General features: G+C 46.0%; 1 protein-coding gene across 2 annotated transcripts in view; it reads left to right on the top strand.

The window, feature by feature from the left end:
* Positions 1-19,364, top strand: part of PLCG2 (phospholipase C gamma 2) — a 159,984-nt gene that overhangs the window by 136,353 nt on the left and 4,267 nt on the right. For both annotated transcript variants that reach the window (XM_070388654.1, XM_070388655.1), the window contains exons 30-32: positions 809-976; positions 5,730-5,818; positions 18,629-18,813. In XM_070388654.1, coding sequence (XP_070244755.1) covers positions 809-976; positions 5,730-5,818; positions 18,629-18,813 — 442 coding nt within the window. The remainder of the gene's footprint in view (positions 1-808; positions 977-5,729; positions 5,819-18,628; positions 18,814-19,364) is intronic.

Below are 19,364 nucleotides of genomic sequence, written 5' to 3'. Positions count from 1 at the left end.
CCAGGTCTTTCCCTTCGTCCCCCTTGCCCTCTGTGGGCAGCTCGGAGGGGCAACGGAGGGCCATGGGACCTGAGAGCTGGACCCACTGTGGTGTTTCTCAGCCCGTCACCCACCTCAGGAGGCCTGGGTGAGGCTGCAGCGCCCTATGCCCGTCACTCCGGGGTGTCCCCTCTATGTATCAGCCCCCACCTAAGTCCAGGGCTCAGAGAGGATGCGGCTGACCCGCCCCCAAGGCTGCAGCCAAACTTGGGTGATCTGACCCCACAGCGGGTGGGGAGGCCCAGAGAAATGGCTTGTTCTGCCATTTGAAGCCTGGGAAGAACTGAACTGGGGCCTTTCTAGGCTTGGGATCACGGGCGCCTGGCAAAATGCAGCCGGATAAACAGCTCACAGACTGGCCGGTGAAGGTTGCCTCTTTTCTCTGCTCCCTGAGTGACTCTCCCCAGTGACTCCAGAACCTACCACCTGTTCAGAGCCTGGCCCACCTCCCCTATCAGACGAGCGATGTGGCCCCCAGCGCGTCTTTTCTTCCTTACAAATCTGCTGTTGTTCTGTGGTCCACCTCCCATCCCTCCCACGTCCCAGGGAGTTGAGATGGGAGAGTCTGAGGAGAGGTGGTCCCATCTCCTCTGCTTACTGAGGGTCAGGTCTGTGATGCCACTGAAAAAAAAAAAAAAGGATCAGATCCTGGCCTAGATGTGTATTTACACGGCTGCTAAGGAGATCCAAAGCTGACGGGTGTAGAGATGGTGAACTGAGAGGGAGCAGGACAAATGGGGCCCCTGAAAGAGCCTGGATCTTCTTCCAGATGACAATGGCCTCAGCCCTGTTTGGACCCCAACGCAGGAGAAGGTGACGTTTGAGATTTATGACCCCAACCTTGCGTTTCTGCGCTTTGTGGTTTATGAGGAAGATATGTTCAGCGATCCCAACTTTCTGGCCCATGCCACGTACCCCATTAAAGGAATCAAGTCAGGTAAGGCCCGTTTTAATTACAGCGTTCAGTTTTTCTTGGCATCGTCTTTTGGTTTGCGTTGCCGGCTTTTGGAAAGAATGGTGCCTTTGTCTTGGTTTGTATTCAGTCGTGGGTAGGCTGAGCAGTGGGTCCTCGTGGGAGTCCTGTGAGCAGGACAGAGACAGGGGAGGGAGGCAGCTTGGGGGCTGGGGGCTCCAGGGGGCTCCTGCATCCAACGTTGGATTACTAGCTGGCGGTCCACTCGGCACTGTGATTGGACTTCGTTTTGGAAGCTTACACTCTGTTGGCCTCTCCTCAGGCAGGCTCAGGGGCTGGTTAGGTGCTTGGAGGGGAGGACGAGGCCCAGAGCCACGGTCTTAGGTCCCTTCTCCCCTCCTCGTCCTGGGCAAGTCATCTGGGCTGTCAGAGCCTCACCTTCCTCTTCTCTGAGGTGGGCTGATTCACTTCTGATTGTCTCCCATGCTGAGGAAAACACAACCCCCTGTGTGCCTGGAAAAGGGCCCTGTATTTCTGAGAAAAACAGCCACAGATCCTTCTGGATTCTTTATGAGGTCACTGGTCCCTGTTTTTCAAGGATCATTTTTTCGAGAGAAAAAGACCACTCTCCTTTTAGTAATTTGTATACACAGATAGTCTTTTCTCTTGATGTTGCTTGAAAACCTTGGGTCTTTTTTTTTTTAATTCTTTTCAACTTGGAAACATATCAGATACTCCCTAAATTTCTGCACCTTTCTCTGTATCTGCCTTTGATCATTTCTACAACTAGGTGAGTGTGTGGGGTGGGGGGAAATGCAGGTTCCTGGGCCTGTGCCACGGTGTCCTCCCTCAGCCCCTCCGGGGCGGGGCCCAGGAAGCTGCACGTGGAGCCAGCTGCTCAGCTGGCACTTGGAGAAGACCGAGCGAGGCCTCGGCTGCCCCTCTGAGGACACGCCCCCCCTGGAGACACACTGGCCTGGCTAGAAATGCCACACCGTTCCCCTAATCTGGGAAAAGCAGTGCATACTCGTTCGTAAGTCTGAGAGGCCTGATGTTTGCCAGTCCTCTGGGTTAACTTGCCCCTACTTCCCAGCAAATGACATTAAACTCAGCTAGTTAGCCACAGGCCTTCTTCACTCTGCAATTCACCTCCTTCACATCAGCCAAGTCAGTCAGGCTTACAACGGATTTTTTTTTCCCCCATAAACAATAATGTATATTTTTGCAATAAATAATGTGGCAACAATGTTTGTAAATTAAAAATTATAAGAGTATTAGGGTAAATAGACAAGAACATTGTAAGGGGCATTCCCTGGTGGTCCAGTGGCAAGGATTCCATGCTTCCACTGCAGGGGGGCATGGGTTTGATCCCTGTTCAGGGAACTAAGATCACACATGTAGTGCAAAGCTGCCACACATACACAAAATCCACATTGTAGGGGATTCCAGTTCCAGTTCAGTCGCTTGGTCATGTTTGACTCTTTGCAGCCCCAGGGACTGCAGCATGCCAGGCCTCCCTGTCCATCACCAACTCCCGGAGTTTACTCAAACTCATGTCCATTGAGTCGATGATGCCATCCAACCATCCCATCCTCTCTCGTCCCCTTCTCCTCCTGCCATCAATCTTTCCCAGCATCAGGGTCTTTTCAAATGAGTCACTTCTTCGCATCAGGTGGTGTCGGATTTCTTTGTGGTAGCTGTGCCCTCCCCTTCTGGACACGGCACCCGCCGGACGCATCCCGCACGGTGCAGGGGCTCTGCCGTGTCCCCTCCAGACGGGGTCCTGACGGAGCCCTGGAGCCCCTCCAGGACTCAGAGAGAGCCGCCGCCTTAACTGTGTGGACTCCTCTCCAAAACGCTGTGACTGAGCTTGGGGGCATTTAGAACACAAATAACATCTCAAGGATGATACAGAATGTGACTGGCTGTGAGATGCTCCCAGGAAGACCTTCTCTCCCCGTCCTGCCTGGGACATCCATATTCATGGAGGGCATGCCACAGAATAACAATGCCTTTGTGCATAAGGCTTCGGGGCCTTCTGAACTCGAAAATAAACCCTGCCTGTTGTTAGCAGGGATGCACTTAAGCCTTTAAGCCAGCTGGAGCTCAGCAAAGAGGGAAAACAGCATTTATTGTGCTCGGCGCCTCAAAACTCTTCTCTCTTAATCCTCGCAGCAGTCCTGTGAACGGAGTTTTATCATCTCCGCTTTTTAAATATAAGCACTCTGGGGCCAAGAGATGTTAATTAACTAGCTCAGGGTCACACACCTGTCCGGCCAGAGCCTGGGATTCAGACCCGGGAATGTCTTGACTTCAAACCCCATGTTCTTCTTACTCTGCCGGCCACCCTCGGGGCCGCTGCGACTCCTGACCAGCCAAACACTGATGCTGCTTCAAGCGGTGTCTCTGTTTCCCTTTCCTCTCGGGTCTTGCTTGTGTCAATCAGAAGAAAAGTGGCATCAGTTTCTAGTGAACCTGGCCAGCACCTTTCAGCCCCGTCCACGTGAAGGGCTGCAGGTAGCAACGCGACTTGGGCGGTGGCAGGACGTCTGTGGAGCTGGAGTCGTCCCTCGGGAGGGGCGGAGCTCACTGCCCCGAACGGGGAGGCCGCGCTGGGCACTGGGCAGGGCCGCTCTGGGTGCATGGGCAGGGTACTCGGCGCCGCAGTGCGTTCTGGCAGTCGATCAACACCTACACCGACAGCTTCCACAGAGACCAGCTCCGTAGAGGTGTGGAACCTTGGCCCCGTCCCAGGCCTCTGGAGTCAGCATCTGCATCTTAACAAGATCCAGAGGTGATTCACATCTTAGCATAATTCCCAACAAGGGGAAAACAGCTCAGAAAACTTCTCTACAGCAGAATTCAAGGAGAGCAGGGTCCCCCAGAGTCCTTCAACGAGAAGAGTGTGACCTGAGAGTTTTGTGCCCACTCAAGTCTAAAATCAAAGGACGGATATGTTCAAACAGGCACAGTCCAGGGATTATATGTCTCCATGAGCTTGTACTGAAAATCTCAAAGGACAATTTTAGCCAGCCAGAATACCTAATGGAAAAAGGTCAGATCAGTAAGGAGGTGGTGAGCGTTGGACATTGAAAAAAAATCATTGTGTGTAAGTTTTACGTCACAAAAAGGACACTGAACAAATACGGAGTTCTTGTTCATGAGATTCATGCTGACAGAGAAGAAGTGTATAGATGCCTTCATCTTTCTTTGAAACAGGAAGTGAGTATCACCCGCTAGATTAGCGGGTGGATAAGCCTAAGTGGAAGGTTAATGTGAGATTCAGGTCGTGGGTGTTCAGGCGTTCCTTACTGTATTTTTTTGGCTTTTGCCAAAAACTAAGGGAACTAAGGAAAACTAAGCCTCTCTTTGTGGGAGGATCATGGTTACAAAATGGAATGCTAATATTACATACTATGTCAATGTAGAAATAATAATACAGTTTACCCAATTGGGGAAGGGAAAGGGAGAGATGCTATAGCATGCCAGTGTCCTCAACATAAGTGGCACAGAGAGAGTCAATAGATATTATTTAAAGATGATAAATCAGCTAACAGACTAAAAGGTTCTCTAAGCGATAGAAGGATAATCATCAAACAAGCCAAAACCTGACTGGCAGAAGGCACTTTATGCGTCGCTTGTCCCAGAAAATCAGTAGATAGAAGGCAAATATAAAGCTCTCAAGGCACAAATCTCTACTTACTAATAAGCCACAGGGATGTCCTGTGTAACAGCATAAGGAGTGTGGTAATACTGTACTTACTTCGGGAAGATGGTTACTGGAGTTACTGGGATAATTTCATAGCACATGCAGATGTCAAATCACTGTGCAGTACGCTGGAAACTAATATTACATTGTACGTCAACTACGTTTCCATTTAAGAAAAAGCTTTCAAGTCAAACTAGGGCTACGTAGTGAATCCCTAAGATAGAGTGTTCAGGGGAACCTGTAAGATTCAGAATGGCTGGTTGGGGTACTATTCTCTGTGATTTTAAGGGAAACACACTGCAGAGATGATTTTGGAAAGCCGTTAACAATGGTTCCTTCTGTAATACGAGGTATGAGTGGGTGGTATGAGATGTTAATTTCTGCTGTCTATTCAGTTCTACTACTCTATCAAAACAAGCCAACCAACCAACCTTTAAGATGCGTTGCCTTAAACATTACTCACTGGGGAGGGGTGGGGGGAATACAGCCCCATCTTAACCCTCTCCCTCAATAAAAAGAAACATTTAAATGACTGGCAGACACAGGTCCTCACTACAAATAGGGAATGGCTTTTAGGGGAGGATGATCAACAGGGAAAACTGCCAAGGGACGGAAAGATTTCTTCCCACTGGAAATCTTTAAAAACACTTGCTCGTCCCAAGCTTTGTACAGGGCTGAGTGAAGAAGATGGACGTGGGGATTCATCACTCCTTTGCGTCTTTTGGGCTCAGGAATATTTAAGGGACTGAAACCATAGCTGTAGAGGGTCTAAATTCAGTGTGCAGTGCTCTGTGGGCTTTAATTCTTCCAAGTCACCTGCATTTCTAGAGGGCAGGCATTTTTAACTTCATTTCTCCAGCTGGACCTGGCAGTCAGGGCTGTGTTCGCAGCCCCACTCCCCAACCATCAGGTGGGGGGTGGAGGGGGGAACCTCTGGGCTCCAGAAAGGAAGTCAGCCCCCAGCACGGGGCCCTGACCTCTCTGGTCCATGCACTGGGCACGTGATCCCTGGGTACTGCAAGAAAAGCAGAGATCTGACGTGAACTGGTTTGTTTTTCCTACCTGCAGGATTTAGATCTGTTCCTCTGAAGAACGGCTACAGTGAAGACATTGAGCTGGCGTCCCTCCTGGTTTTCTGTGAGATGCGGCCAGTCCTGGTGAGTGGAGAAACACCAGTGGGTGCTCGCAGAGCCACGTCTGCGGTGGAGGGGGGGTGAGGTGGAGACGACCACTGAGTGTGGCTGAAGGACTTGGAACACATTTGAGAATCATCTAGCCAAACGCGCCACACCGTAAAAGGAGGGATCCTTTTAGCTACAGATTTCCTCCGAGGTCCTCCGGTTTTCCTTCCAGTAGCCTGTCTTCTTGCAGGATGCTGGACGGGTCTGTGAATAGGGTTGTGTTGTTGGAAAGAGGAAAGCTCTTTGGAAGTTCCATGCTTTCATTTCAGCTAGAGCTGGGCAAGACGATGCTCTTCTGGGTAAACTTGCCCTTCCACGTGCTTTCCTCCACCTGGTACTCTGGTACTTCCTTCCAGAGTTCTGCAAGTGTCCCATGGAGTCTTTTTATGGCTTGTCCTGCGGAAGGAAATTCACAGGCGTCAAGCTCCCATAGGGAGCGGCACTCCCTTTGTGGTTCTTTTTGCTCTTGGTGGAGCCTGCCTTCTTGGTTCTTTTGGTTTGTCGAGGCCTTGAAGATACAGTCTCTATGCTGATGAACCGGTTTGGGTTGGTTTGGTGGAAAGGGCTTGGCCTATTTGAACTATGAAAGAGGATGAGATAAGGTTGGTCGGACAAAAGGTTAAGAACGTAACACCGAGCAGTGGGTAGTTCAGGTTTTGGGTTTGATGGTGTGTGTTGTCATTCTGGGGGCTTCCCTGGTAGCTCAGTGGTAAAGAACACGCCTGCAGTGCAGGAGATGCGGGTTCGATCCTTGGGTCGGGACGATCCCCTGGAGGAGGGCATGGAACCCCACTCCAGTAATCTGGCCTGGAGAATCTCATGGTGAGAGGAGCCTGGTGGGCTACAGTCCATGGGATCACAAAGAGTCGGACACGCCTGAGTGACTGAGCTCATACACACACGCATGGTGATTCTGGAGCCTCGGAATTTTCCTGACGGCCGCTCCTATAAAATGAAACCCACAAGGGCCCACGTATGGCCACTACAGTCTCACAGGACCCTTCCATTCCCTTCCCACAAAACTCAGGATGGGCCAGGTGAGTCTGCGGCCACCCCAGTTCTCCGGTAACCTGGTTAGTGCCTCTACCTCGTTTTATCACACTTTTGTTTTTTTTTAAACAAATTGCAGGGTTGTGACAGGTCTGTTGGCACCGTTTTTCCAGCGGTGTCTGCTCTCCCCGTGTCTGGGTCACGCTTTGATGATTCTCTTATTTCACAGTCCCCTTTACTGTTGTACTTGTTACGGTGATGAGTGACCTTGGCTGTTAACCACTGATACTGTGCCTTGCTCAGATGATGGTTAACATTTTTTTTTTTTTAGCAGTGTAGTCTTTTCAATGAAGGTAAGTATATATTTTTTAAAGACGTAATTCATGGGCTATATAGTACGGTGGGAAGGTGACTCTTGTATGTACTGGGAAACCGGAAAGTGTGTGTGACTCGCTTTATTGCGGCGGTCTCCCAGGTGTGCCTGTGGAGCTGAGCACGTCCAGTGGGGAGGGGATGGCAGGGGTGGGGTGCCTGTGAACAGCCAGAGCCGCCGCCCACACGGCGAAACCTCAGAGAGAAAGCCAGGCTGTCTGCATACCTGTTTGCCTTCGGTTCCGTTTTTACAACCTTGAGAGTTTTCCACTCCAAAGCATTTTAGAAGTATCAAGACGTTTGGATCGCAGCCATTCTGACTGGTGTGAAATGGTACCTCATAGTGGTTTTGATTTGCATTTCTCTGACAATGAGTGATGTTGAGCATCTTTTCATGTGTTTGTTAGCCATCTGTATGTCTTCTTTGGAGAAATGTCTATTTAGTTCTTTGGCCCATTTTTTGATTGGGTCGTTTATTTTTCTGGAGTTGAGCTGTAGGAGTTGCTTGTATATTTTTGAGATGAGTTGTTTGTCAGTTGCTTCATTTGCTATTATTTTCTCCCATTCTGAAGGCTGTCTTTTCACCTTGCTAATAGTTTACTTTGATGTGCAGAAGCTTTTAAGGTTAATTAGATCCCATTTGTTTATTTTTGCTTTTATTTCCAATATTCTGGGAGGTGGGTCATAGAGGATCCTGCTGTGATGTATGTCAGAGAGTGTTTTGCCTATGTTCTCCTCTAGGAGTTTTATAGTTTCTGGTCTTACGTTTAAAGTCTACAAATAATAAATGCTGGAGAGGGTGTGGAGAAAAGGGAACCCTCTTACACTGTTGGTGGGAATGCAAACTAGTACAGCCACTATGGAGAACAGTGTGGAGATTCCTTAAAAAACTGGAAATAGAACTGCCTTATGATCCAGCAATCCCACTGCTGGCCATACACACTGAGGAAACCAGAATGGAAAGAGACACGTGTACCCCAATGTTCATTGCAGCACTGTTTATAATAGCCAGGACATGGAAGCAACCTAGATGTCCATCAGCAGATGAATGGATAAGAAAGCAGTGGTACATATACACAATGGAGTATTACTCAGCCATTAAAAAGAATACATTTGAATCAGTTCTAATGAGGTGGATGAAACTGGAGCCTATTATACAGAGTGAAGTAAGCCAGAAGGAAAAACATAAATACAGTATACTAACGCATATATATGGAATTTAGAAAGATGGTAACAATAACCCAGTGTACGAGACAGCAAAAGAGACACTGATGTATAGAACAGTCTTATGGACTCTGTGGGAGAGGGAGAGGGTGGGAAGATTTGGGAGAATGACATTGAAACATGTAAAATATCATGTAAGAAACGAGTTGCCAGTCCAGGTTCGATACACGATACTGGATGCTTGGGCCTAGTGCACTGGGACGACCCAGAGGGATGGTATGGGGAGGGAGGAGGGAGGAGGGTTCAGGATGGGGAACACATGTATACCTGTGGCAGATTCATTTTGATGTTTGGCAAAACTAATGCAATTATGTAAAGTTTAAAAATAAAATAAAATTTAAAAAAAAAAGAAAAGAAGTATCAAGACGGAAGAGGATGACAAATACAAAGCACAGTAGGGAGGGGCCAGAGAACCTCAGTGACAGTTCATTGGTATACAATAAGCTCATGATGATGAAATTGTCTGAAAAGGATAAAGGGATGGATAATGGAAGGTTTTCCGTTTTGAAACAAATTTTAAGTGTTAGTGTTTTAGACTCTGTCAAAGTAAATGTACTGTTTATATGAAAATTATAGTTTTCACTTGAGCCTTAAACTATGGATCAAAAAAAAAATCACCTTTCATGATTCTAAGTGATAGAAATGCTTGGACAGGACAGTTTTCAAGTCCTTCCTTTCCTGGTGGTCCTTGTTGAGCATTTGTGTGCACCCTGCTCTGCAAAGCTGTCATAAACAATCTGGAAGCACTGTAAAGAATTTAAAGGCTAGGGATCGCTGGCAGCAGGTCAAATTAGTATATTTAAAAGAAAATGTGTGTATTCAGGTTTGACCCTTGGTGAGCGAAGCTTCTGTTGTGGAGGTCCCTGAGAGGGGAGCAGGGGGGAGAAGGGGCGTTGTGTGGGGTTCCCAGGGAAAAGCTGTCTGAGAAGGTGCGGGTTTCATCGCTGCTGCGGGTTCCCGAGCTTTTAACTCCATGTGTCACCTGGTTGTAAGGCACTCATGGGCACCACTGGGTGTCTCTGCCCACACTGACGAGGGGTGTGTTTGGGAGACCTGGGCGTTCTGGGTGCCCAAGGATAAAAAAGCTTTGTCTGAGCAAATGACCGATCCAGCAGAGCTGAGATGGAGTTTACTCATGAAACACTGGCTGAGATACAGAGTTTAAAGCCCCAGAAAACTGTCAGTAAGCACATTGAGCCCTTTCTGAAGAAGCCATTTAAATGTCACAATCACTTATCAATTCTGTTACTCTGTTAGCTGTATGCATGGTTTACAAAAAGTATTTCTGACACCATTTTATTACCTCTGATGTTTAATTTGACAAGTAGGGAAAGGAAGAAAGGGGGGCGTTGGGAAAGCCGCAAGCCACCTGCACATCACTACTGTTGGCATTCTGGTGTCCTTCCTTTGCCTGGCCATTTTTTTGCACATGATATTTTCATAGTTGGATTCATATAATGTGTATGAATATGTGCCCTTCTTCCACTTCACAAATGATGCTAATAAATTTTCCATGTTACTATGATTGTCAAAGCCATTAAACCCCTACTTCATTGGGTAGAAGTCCTTAATTCACTTAGCCTTTCTCCCACTGATGGACAGGTACATTGTTCTGTTCTTTTCTTTTTTACTTTATAAATAATGAAGATCTTCATATATCATTGATTAAAAATTATTTCCTGAGGGTAGCTCTTTGTAATGGAATAACAGCTCAAAGAGGCGGGGCAGGGAAAAGACCATATATTTTTGGATCCATGTCAACTTGTTCTCTGGAATAGTTTCTTTTCAGTTGTATGATCTCCAATCCTGCTGTTAATTGAAAAGGGCCTCTTTCACTCAGGTGAGCTAAACGTGTGAGATTCGGAAGCACGGGCATGAGACAGCATGGAACCTTGAACAGTCACCCTGTCCTCATCGATGGGCAAGATGACCGTAGCTGGAGGGTGTGCTTGAGAAAACTGGCCGCCCCGGGACCTTTCAGGACGGATCCCTGGGTGGACTGCATGGAGCAAAGATACAGGGGTGGGGTGGCCTTGTTGGAAAGACCAGGATCTGTGCTTCCCGCTGAGGCTCAGCTGGAGCAGATGTGTGGATTCACACGTACCACGTGGAGAAGTGCTAACGGGTGCACACTCCTGGAGGGTGAGCAGTGGGTGCTACACTCTGGACACATCAGGGCAATAGAGACAGCTCTGTGGACGTGCGAGGTTTCAGACACAGTGTGCATCCCGCTCAGGGGAGAGCCTGATTTCCTGATGGTCTAGAACCGAGAATAATCAAATGTACCAGCAACACCCAGGGATTAAAATACAGGCATCCTAAAAGGTTTTAACATTTATGCCTGTGAGGTCAGTAGGCAGAGAAAGCATCCTGCCGGGGACAGTTAATTCTGATATTGTGATGTACAAAGGAAATGTTAAGAAACCGAAAGCAACCATTATAAAAATTGAAAAGCAGAGAAGAGAAAAAAAAAATAGAAACTTGACCAAGAGAGTAAAAATTATGCAAAACGATGATAGAAATTAAAGAAAAATATAACAATTAAAATGGAATGGATATAACATCTTTGATTAGGTGAATGGCCTGGATTCTATTAGAGAAGAAGCAAAGAAATGGAGCAGTGTGATGTTTAAAAGTAAGTCTGAAAAAAGGTCCCCCCCCCAAAACAAACAAACAAACAAACAAACAGGAATGAAGAGTTATTGGGAAAAACTGTGAGGAAAAACTTAATGCCAAAGTAGAATTTAAGGGAGAAAGTGCTAAAGAGCATTAAGAGGGACAATATATAAGGACAGAATGTTTACAAAAAGGATGCAAAAGTCATAGATGTTTAATTAGAAACCATCATTACTGTGTTAAACATAGAAAACGAAAGCTCATCCAATAAAAGTTCACCTGACTCAAAACATCTTTCAGAATTTGGATGTCTAGTATATAAAAGAAACCACCAAGGACAGATGATCAAACTAATGACTAACAAGCTGGATTTAAGAGATACACACGTAGGTTCTACATGTGGGTAATGTACAGTGTTTTCTTCTGTTTCTCAAACTTGACTGAGTTCTTGGCCACAAAACCTGAATAAATTATAACCTGATAAAGTTGGAAAGGTAATAAGATGGAAATAAGAGGGTCAAAATATTCCCTATTTGAAAATAAGGAATTCTGAGATGAAGTAAATCAAGTAGATTACCCAAAAGTAGTGAAACATTTTATGCCGTAAGGATGTTTAGGAAAGTCCTTGCCTTGAAACTGCATAGAGACTGAATATGTAAAATAAAAAAAGAGTAAGGATAAGTCAACTGAATGAAACAAATGCCGATTCATTGAAAAGATTGATTAAATAAACCCTTTGCCTGCTTAATAAAAAGGAACAAGGTAAGGGCAAAAACATACAAGAGTAAATATCGAAAAGGAGACTGAGCCCCAAAGAGTAAGATAAATAAGTTTGAAAACCTAGGGCAAATGGGTGACTGCCTTGAAGAATGGGCTAAAATTGTGTCAAGAAGCAGTAGAAACCTCGGCTACAAAGTCCTATAGAAAACGCCTGAAGGGTAATAAAGCACCTATCAGGTAGTGGATGGTGTTAGAGCTGTATTCAATCTGGGTTTAAATAACACAATTCCAATTTTAATCTGCTGAAGGCAACAGAAAACCAGAAGTGCTGCCGTTAGCTTGTCTTGAAGTTGTAGAACTTTCGTATCAAAACTGGAAATAGTACACCGCCTCCTCCACCCATAGATCAATGCCAGGTATGAATACAGACTAAAATTCTAAAAAAATTAGTAGTTTCCAGCTATTTACTGGAAGAACAATATATTACAAGAATGCAAAGATGATAATGCAAGGATGGTTTATCACTAGCACAGATAGCAACAGAGAGAGCAAAATAATATTTAGATACAACAAATGTGACCAATTAAAAGAAACAATATAAAGTGTGGTAAAGAGATAAAATTTTCTGCTCACAAACTATGGCTATATAGTTTTAAAAAAGGACCCCAATTTATTAAGTCACTGTATTCTAGAAATAACAGTTGGAAAAATGGGATGGGAGGTAGGGACAGCTGGGAAACATCACTCATGATACTGACAAAGACTGTCACATGGCAGAAGGAATTGAAATAAGAAAAGTATAGGGCCTATGGGGGAAAAGCATGAAATCTTACTGGAAGACATAAGCCAACCTGATAAGCAGAAATATATACCAAGCCTTCCAAAATCAATGTTTGTTTGATGGAAATCACCAGTTTCAGTATAAACTCAAAATACATACACAGGTAAGAGAAATGAACATGTTTGCATTAGTAACTATACATATGTGCATACATACCCCAGCTCTAGAACAACTGACACCCCAGTAGCAACCAGCACATCCAAGCACCCACATCTTCCTTTCTAAATGTCATTCTCCAGTAAAAGAAATCAGAGCTCTGAAGACAAATGGTTACTCTGAAAGCTGGGACAGATAGAATATGAGCCTGGATTATACTGAAATTTCAGTGAGTTAAGAAGAGATCAAGAAAGGATGGTGACACGTCTAAATCTCTCAAAGGCCAAAACTGGAACAATTTGAGTAGCAAAATAATGATACTGGATTATAACCATGGACATGTGAGTGTTTAATAATGAGAGACATGCAGCTAAAAATAAAAGCAAGCACCCAACCAAAAAATGGGCAGAAGATCTAAATAGACATTTCTCCAGGGAAGACATACAGATGACCAAGACACATGAAAAGATGCTCAACGTCACTAGAGAAATGCAAATCAAAACCACAAAGATGCAAATCACACCAGTCAGAATGGCCAGCATCAGAAAGGCTGCTGCCGCCAAGTCGCTTCAGTCGTGTCCGACTCTGTGCGACCCCATAGACGGCAGCCCACCAGGTTCCCCCGTCCCTGGGATTCTCCAGGCAAGAACACTGGAGTAGGTTGCCATTTCCTTCTCCAAGGCATAAAAGTGAAAAGTGAAAGTAAAGTCCCTCAGTCATGTCCGACTCTTAGCGACCCCATGAACTGCAGCCTTCCAGGCTTCTCCGTCCATGGGATTTTCCAGGCAAGAGTACAGGAGTGGGGTGCCATTGCCTTCTCCATCAGAAAGTCTACAAATAGTAAATGCTGGAGACGATGTGAAGGAAAGGAAACCTCCTATATCGCTGGTGGGAGTGTAAACTGGTGCAGCAACTATAGAGAACAGTACGGAGCTTCCTCAAGAAATTTAAAAATAGTTACCATGTGATCCTGCAGTCCCACTCCTAGCCATGTATCCAGACAAAACTCTTAATTCAAAAAGATGCATTCACCCTTATCATATAGCAGCACTATTTACAATAGTTAAGACATGGAAGCAAATGAAATGTCCATGGACAGATGGATAAAGAAGATGTAGTACACACACACACGCGCGCAGCAGAATATTCAGTTCAGTCCAGTTGCTCAGTCATATCTGACTCTTTGTGACCCATGGACTGCAGCACGCCAGGCCTCCCTGTCCATCACCAACTCCCAGTGCTTGCTCAAACTCAGGTCCATTGAGTCTGTGATGCCATCCAACCATCTCATCCTCTTGTCCCCTTCTCCTCCCGCCTTCAATCTTTCCCAGCCTCAGGGTCTTTTCCAGCGAGTCAGTTTTTTGCATCAGGTGGCCAAAGTATTGGAGTTTCAGCTTCAACATCAGTTCTTCCAATGACTCAGCCATAAAAATAAATGAAATAATGCCATTTGTAGCAACATGGATAGACGTGGAGATTAGCATACTGAGTGAAGTCAATCAGAAAGAGACAAACACCACACGATATCACTTACATGTGGAATCTAAAATACGGCACAAGTGAGCCTAAGAAACAGAAAAAGAACAGACTCGTGGTTGCCAAGGTGCAAAGGAGGGACAGACGGAGTCTGGGGTAGTAGATGCAAATTATTTCATGTAGGATGGATAAACAGCAAGGTCCTACTGTACAGCAAAGGGAACTAAATTCAATATCCTGGGATAAACCATACTGGAAAAGAATACGGAAAAGAATGCATATATAAGTGAGTCTCTTCCTATATAGAAGAAATGAACATTGTAAACCAACTATACTTCCATTAAGAATAAAAAAAACACTGAAAAAAAATTCATGCAAGATGAGGGAAATAGAAAATCACCATGGAACCACAACTGTCCAGATCTTTCAACGGATGCTAAAGTTCAACTTTGAGAGCAACAGGTTATTTACATAAAGTGCCTCGAACTAAGAAATTTATTTGGAGAGAAAAACAGGCTGTACAGTGGATAAAGCCAGCAGGTACCATGTTAACCAAAAATGATCAGTGTCACCTCCAGTAATGTGTGACATCACATACCTCTCGAGAAGGCACCTCACTTCTGCACCATGTGGGCCAAAGCTGCAGAACCTCAAATCACGAGAAAAACCCAGACAAACCCTTGAAATGCAGCATGTTCTACAAAGCGAGTGACCGGCAGTCTTTGACCGGCAGTCTTCCAAAGGGTCAAGGTCATGGACAGTGGAAGGTGGATGGGCCCTGAGGAAAAGTCAGAGACGGGAGGACTGGGAGCCACCACAACGGCGTGCTGTGGGGCCTGGACTAGATGGTGGACCAGAAAAAGGACAGGGTGGGAGAGCGGGTGAAAACCACAGAGACTCTGTGCTTTAGTAACTAGTGTGCTCCAATGCTGGTTTCTTAGTTTTGACCGTTGTACTGAGGTTGTTTGTACAGGATGGTAACCCTGGGGACCCGGGTGGTGCAGGGTACGGAAACTGCTGAACTGTCATGGCAACTTTTCTGTAAGTTTAACATGTCAACAGAAAAAAGTTAAAAGGTAAGAGCACTGGTAGGGGCGAAAACAAGCAGAAACAACCCCCAGGTAGAGAATTCCATGAAGATTCTGTCACAGGCCAGAGAAAGCTTATTAGTAACATGAGTTCTCCAAGATTTCAAGGATTTTTAAACTCGAAATTCACACACACACACAATCTATCTAAAACAAGGGGTAAAAGAAGATGGAAGGGTTCAAAGTGGGAACAATAATAAAACTGCAATGTAAACATAAATTGATATAACCTAAATGGATTTATCTCCATGGGGGAAGATAAGAGAATGTGTGCAGAAAATAGCTAAATCGTTCTCCCCCAAGATAATCCCTAAAACCTGGAGAACCAAGAACTTGCAGTGTAAGCGTGTTGTTTTTGTTTCTGTTAGAACTGTGGGGTTAATCACCAAAAACAACTGCTGACCTTGGGGAGCAGGGATCAAGGGGCAGGTGGTGGGGCCCGGGAGTCAGCTGGGTTTGTTTTTTTTTTTGTAATAATCCTAGTAGCTCTTAGTGGCTCTTTAAACTTTGTGTATATATAATTAATAAAAACTGAAAATGCAGAACATGATATGCATGATGTACATGATACACTGATGAGGAACATATGACTTATTCGAGGACACTGGCTGTGAAGGTGACGAGCGGGGTGGGTCAGGAGCTGGGGTGGGTGAAGCGAGAGCTTCTGAAGATGCGCTTGTGCTGCTGATGGAGACGACGCAGTGGAGAAGGGAAGCAGAGAAAGGGCGTGTCTGCTTGCTTAAGAGAAGGAGAAAGGAATTTCATAATGAAACACAGTAGGCTTGATTGTTTAACGAGCGTCTGTGCTGTGCGTGTTACCGTTCTCTTTAGGGCTCTCTCACTGGTACTCGCTGATGTTTTGGGTCAGGTTTTCTTGTGCTGGCTTCATAAAAATTCCTCGGAAGCCTTTTTTCCCAGGGCGATGGCACCTTCTGAATAGACCTGGAGGCGACTGCTGCCTACATACAACACACGTTAAGACACAGAAGCTTTCCGGGCTGGGCAGAGGGCAGAGGGCAGTGGGCAGTGTGCAGCCTGAGGGAGGGAGGAGCTTGCCATTCCAGGCGAAGCTGCAGGGGAACGTCTTAGCACTCAAGGAAAATAACGCTGACACAGCCAGCAAGCACGGAAGCTAGGGAACTGACTCCAGTGACTCTGAAAATAACTGAAAACAAATACTTCTTAAAAAGAAAACCCAATGGATACATACATTTAAAAAACTTAATCAAAAACATGTAGGAATGAAATGACCAGTTAAGAAATCTCTGGAGCCTGTTGTATATACAGCACAGGGAACTCTGCTCAATGTTCTGTGGCAGCCTGGATGGGAGCGGGGTTTGGGGGAGAACGGATGCATGTATTAATATATGTACAGCCGAGTCCCTTCGCTGTTCACCTGAATCGACCACAACATTGTTAATCAGCTATACCCCAATACAAAATAAAAAGGTTAAAGTTTGGGGGAAAAAAGAAATCCTGGAACATACAAATTGAAAAATCCTGGGTTGGGGGAATCTTTAAAGCTTAGTAAGTGGGAAATTCCAGAATGGGTACCTTTAAGGGAAACAATAAATGTAAAGATTGTGTTTGGGGAATTTGCTTTAATACAGCAAAACAAGAAAAATATATTAAAAGGGGAAAAAATAGGGTAAAATGAGAGGCTCCAACATAAAATACTTGAAATATTCAGGGAGGAGAATTTTCTAGCACTGAAGAGAAAAACATCCTCCAATATAAACACAGCAGTGTGGAAAGGAGGAAAGACAGATCCCTGCAGAGGACTGGCGCGGAGCAGCATGTCTCCGTGTGCAGCGGCAGCGGCCTGAGCGCTGAGGGGGCGCCTTCGCAAGGCCGTAGACACAGCTGTGGGTCGGGGATTCTACATCCAGCAGCTACCATTCAAGAGTGGGGGGAAAATGAAGGTATTTTCAGATAAAAAAGACTTGATTTACTACTAATAAACTTTGCTAAAAGAATGACCATAGTAAGGAAGAAGGAATGCAGTGCAAACACAGTGGTGACAAAGATACATGTACGGCAAAACAGAATAACCATCGCCTTAGTATACAATGGACTGGCCTGGTGGCTCAGGCGGCAAAGCGTGTGTCTGCAATGCGGGAGACCTGGGTTCCATCCCTGGGTCGGGAAGATCCGCTGGAGAAAACCCACTCCAGTACTCTTGACTGGAAAATCCCATGGACAGAGGAGCCTGGTGGGCTACCGTCCATGGGGTCGCAAAGAGTCAGACACGACTGAGCGACTTCACTTTCACTTTAGAATATAAAAACTAAGTTTTTTGGAAATAACTCAAGACTCCAAAGAAAGCCAGGAAAGAATTGATACAAAATTTTAAGAGGGAAGGAGGGAGTCCTGATTGGGAGGGGTTCGCAGAGTGGATAACGCTCTACTTTTTGACTTGCTGGTGGCTCCACCGCTGTTTGCTTTATAGTTACTCACTAAACTGTATATATGCTTTATTTACTTTCCTGGATGTTTGTTATATCACATGCATATGGACTACTAATGACTAAATTATGTAACATCTATAAATCCTTTGGGATTCAGAAACAGAGATGAAGGCCTCCAATTATATAAGCATTAGCAGAAAAGATGAATTTCAGACAAACAGATCACAAACAGTCGTTACATATATGAAGTCTAAAGAAGTTGTTTTCTGTCAGGTGGAGAGAAGGTGACAGGACCATTTGTAGCTGAGTGTTGCGACGTCAACATGGCTCTTGCTTTGTTTCGCTTTAGTATTAGCAGGAAGGAAAACTGGTGTCTTCGAGGAAGAGTAGACACTTAAGCACAGTCGGCACTGGCCCTTCTCAGTGCCTCACTCACTGGCTGCGTCCGTTAGTAAGGACTGTCCCTTTATCTTCACCCCTTGTGCAAAGACAATCGCCATTTCATTCCACGGCACCTTTGCCAGTGGTCAGGATAACTTTCACCCTCGCTCTCCCCACCTCCAAAGTTAGAGTTCTGCCTGTTTGCTCGGGGGGGGCGGGTGCCCACAGCAGTCTGTTAGGTCGTTAACCTGGGAAAAATATTTCAGACCAATGTATGGTCAGAGTCCACTTGTAGAAATCAGCGTCAGCAGAAGCCCACCTGTGTATATCCACGTACGCTTTGGAGGCACTGGAGTCTCTCACTCGGTCCACTGCATCGGTATAACAGCACTAGACTGACCTCCTGAGTAGCCATCCCTTAGAGATCTTTTAAAAGCACCATTTTTTGCTTTGAATAAGATAGGCCCTGGCTCTTCTGGGAACCCCGCAGACGATCGGGTCTGCCCCGTGCTCCCTGCAGTCTCCCCTCCAGGCGGCACGTCTCCCCATGGCTGTCGTCCCCTCTGTTCTCCAGGAGAGCGAAGAGGAGCTGTATTCCTCCTGCCGCCAGCTGCGGAGGCGGCAAGAAGAACTGAACAACCAGCTCTTTCTGTACGACACCCACCAGAACCTGCGCAGTGCCACCCGCGATGCCCTGGTCAGAGAATTCAACGTCAACGAGAACCAGCTGCAGCTGTACCAGGAGAAGTGCAACCGCAGGTGGGTCACAGCCTGCAGCCACTGTGAGGTCAGGCCTGGGCCAGGGCGGAGGGCAAGGCTCCCCCTTCAGAAAGCCTGAGCCCTGACCCCTCTTCTCTTGGCTCCATCAGTTACTTATACTAAGAGCTCAAGCATCTGCACCTTCCCTGAGCTGAACTGTCCTCCTGAGCACGCCCAGGAAAGAGTGAAAATAAGCAATGACCACTACTGTTTAAGGAGCCCTTCTCGCCCTCCCAAGCCTGGGCTTGTCCAGGGTCCTAAATTAAAGCAGAATCCCCCCAACTTCCAACAAGGGGGGCTCTGAGTTGTGCTGCAGACACTTAAGGACAGACGGCCAGGTATGCCAGAGTCTTGCTCCACCAAAACTATCTCCAAGAAAATGTCAGTAGTAACCTCCCTGGACACAGCATGGAGATGCCTTCTCCATGTTATTCTCATTTCATCTTGATGACACCTGCACAGCAGCAGTGACCCCAGGACAAAGACCAGTGAGGATACAGATTTGTAGAGGTTTCTTGCCTGGGGTCCACTTCCCCAAGTCTGCCATGTAT

Source organism: Bos mutus, chromosome 18 (assembly GCF_027580195.1).
Source record: "Bos mutus isolate GX-2022 chromosome 18, NWIPB_WYAK_1.1, whole genome shotgun sequence".
Lineage (NCBI taxonomy): Eukaryota > Metazoa > Chordata > Mammalia > Artiodactyla > Bovidae > Bos > Bos mutus.
This window is presented reverse-complemented; position numbering and strand designations above follow the sequence as displayed.